Genomic DNA, 2,562 nt, shown 5'->3' on the forward strand with positions numbered 1-2,562 from the left:
GATAACTAATTCTGGATGAAATGCATTAATCCGAGTTGTGAATTATAGTATAAATTCCCTTTATAAATTGAGTTTCTGAGCAAAATACTATAAATTGTCCTCACAATTCATCATGTCTCTCCCTCTCCTTCATCAACATCTCCACTTCATCTCTAATCCCCTCAGCAGTTGTCCCTTCCAGCCTCTTACCTCCATTCAGCCTCTTATCCCCATCCCTATAAACGATCACCGTTGGATAAGCACTGACCCCAGCCCTTCCACAAATTGCCTGGGAGTCTTCGCAATTCAATCTGCCAAACCTTGCCCTCCCCTCAAGCATTTTAGCAGCAACAGCAAATTGTGGTTCAAGTACTTGACAATGTCCACACCAAGGTGCATAATAATCAATCACCCACACATCCCTCTTGTTATTGTTAATCACCTTCCTCTCTAAGTCACGTTCACTGAATTCCTTAACACTAATCCCCGAAAATTGAATTATCCATCTCATCAAGGAAATCGCGTCTCTATTTCCACTGTACATGGCAATCTGATTGAGTCCTTCACTCCCCATTGGGTACAATCTAATGGTGGGATAACTCCGGATCCCCTGGGAACGACAGAGATTCCCGTTCTCTTCGCAGTCGACACTAGCCACTTTCACATATGGCAAAAGATGAAGAACTTTGGCAACTGACGTCCACTCAGGTGCCAATTGCTGACAGGGGCCACACCAGGGGGCAAAATAATCCACCACCCACAAATTGCTGGGGCTTTTCTTTCCCAAAGTATCATAAAAATTATTGGAATTCAATTTCATCACTGTGGGATTCATAAACTCTTTTATGAACTCAATAATATTTCGGGCTGTTTTTTGAAGGGTGAATTGATGTGTGGAGGAGCCGTTGATTAACATTGCAGTTGGATACGAGCGAATATTGTACTGACGACAAATCGATGAGTGCACGGTACAATCGACTGTGCCAAAGTGGATTGTCGATTTTTGAAAGTGGAGAGAAGCTTTTCGAAGCTCTGGAAGAAATTGCAAACAGGGAGGACACCATGGAGCGTACCAGTCCAGAAACCAGACTTCTGAATGTGTCTTCCGTTGGAGAATTGAAAGGATTTTCGAGGCAGACAACGCCCATACGTTTTGGGCTTTCATACTGTTTTCAGCGAATTTTGCTATGTCGTTTATCTTTTCCTTTCCGTGATTCAGCTCGAATGCTCCTGAGGGCTTCAGGACTCCCCACATTGGATAACGGTTTATCGAAAGTGAAGAACAGAGTGCATTGTGACGTCCGCAGTTTACTTTACCCAGGTTTACGTCCTGGATTATCCCTGGCAGACGCTTCAGTAAGAGATCTAGCTCTGTCGCGTGTCCTGGAAGCAAATTTACGAAATCGAATTGACACACAAAAAATGTCGAACGTAAATTACGATTTCTAACTCATAAATTGCGAGATTCGAGCCATGCGCTACAATATAATAAATAAAAAATAATAAATAGCCACTAAAAAAAATTTTTTTTTATCTATTTTTGAAATTTTTTTGACTTTCTCTCTCACCTATATAAAAACACATTAACCATCCTTCAGAATCACTCGCCAATCCATTTTTAATTCTCTCAAACTCTTCAGCAGTGATTTCTTGAGGTTCTGGCAGCTGTTCGAGCACCTCATGGACCAAGCTATCGATATCCTCGAGTCCACCGAATAGAACCGGGGATTTAGAATCACGAGGATCACCAGAAAGGAAAACAGCCGACGTAGAGGACTCCAAAACATCATCACAGCGGTTTCTATCACAGTCAAACACTCCAATATTCAAAATATTCTCAAAAATAGCAGAAATCTTCAATTGATCTTCTTCTTCGAAGCACTCGCGATTTTTACCACAGGTAAAAATCAGCCAGGAGTTTTTCCTAGATGTTGAATCTTTGATCAAACGATGGAAACTCGATTGAGATAATTTTTCGAGGTTCACATCTAGCCTGGACATTATGAATTCTGATATTTCGTCGTAGTTCTTCCTCGAGGTGAATCTAATTCCGTGTTGAGAATTTTTAGGGTAGAAGAGGAGAGTTGGATAGGACTGAATTCCCAGCTGACGACAGAGGGACCAGTCGTCCTCACAGTTGACTGCACCAACTCTAATTACACCCTCAAAATCCTTGGCTATTTTTCTCCAGGACGGGGCGAGGGTTCTGCAGTGACTGCACATCGGGGAGTAAAAATTAATCATCCAGATCTTTTCAGAATTGATGACGTTGTCATGGTAATCATTTTTGTTCAGAGTCACCACTTGAGGGTCGTCGTCGTAAATTCCAAAATTTTCCTGGTAATAAGACCAAGAGCGATAGTTCTGCTGAGTGTTCTGACCGTTTAGACCCTCTTCCCCATAGAGATCGTATTTTTTACGCAGATCTGGGTCTTTCAGAACCTCGTAAGCTGTCGTATATTTGATGAATTTTATGTGAGCGTCTGGATCATCCTATTCACGAGAAAATTAATTCAATAGTAAAAAGAAAATTTCTCGCAGGAGTTGATAAACTGAAACTTCAGTTCTGCCGTGTTTTAAAAT

General features: G+C 41.5%; 1 protein-coding gene across 1 annotated transcript in view; it reads right to left on the minus strand.

The window, feature by feature from the left end:
- Window positions 1-6: 6 nt before the first annotated feature.
- The window catches only part of LOC105271167 (dnaJ homolog subfamily C member 10-like), a 3,917-nt gene continuing 1,361 nt past the window's right edge, over window positions 7-2,562 (minus strand). The window contains exons 2-3 of the mRNA XM_011312545.1: window positions 1,548-2,472; window positions 7-1,362 (exon numbers count right to left, since the gene is read on the minus strand). Of these exons, the coding sequence (XP_011310847.1) occupies window positions 101-1,362; window positions 1,548-2,472 (2,187 nt within the window). The 3' untranslated portion in view covers window positions 7-100. The remainder of the gene's footprint in view (window positions 1,363-1,547; window positions 2,473-2,562) is intronic.

This window comes from Fopius arisanus, unplaced genomic scaffold, assembly GCF_000806365.1.
Source record: "Fopius arisanus strain USDA-PBARC FA_bdor unplaced genomic scaffold, ASM80636v1 scaffold00103, whole genome shotgun sequence".
In the NCBI taxonomy this organism is placed as follows: domain Eukaryota; kingdom Metazoa; phylum Arthropoda; class Insecta; order Hymenoptera; family Braconidae; genus Fopius; species Fopius arisanus.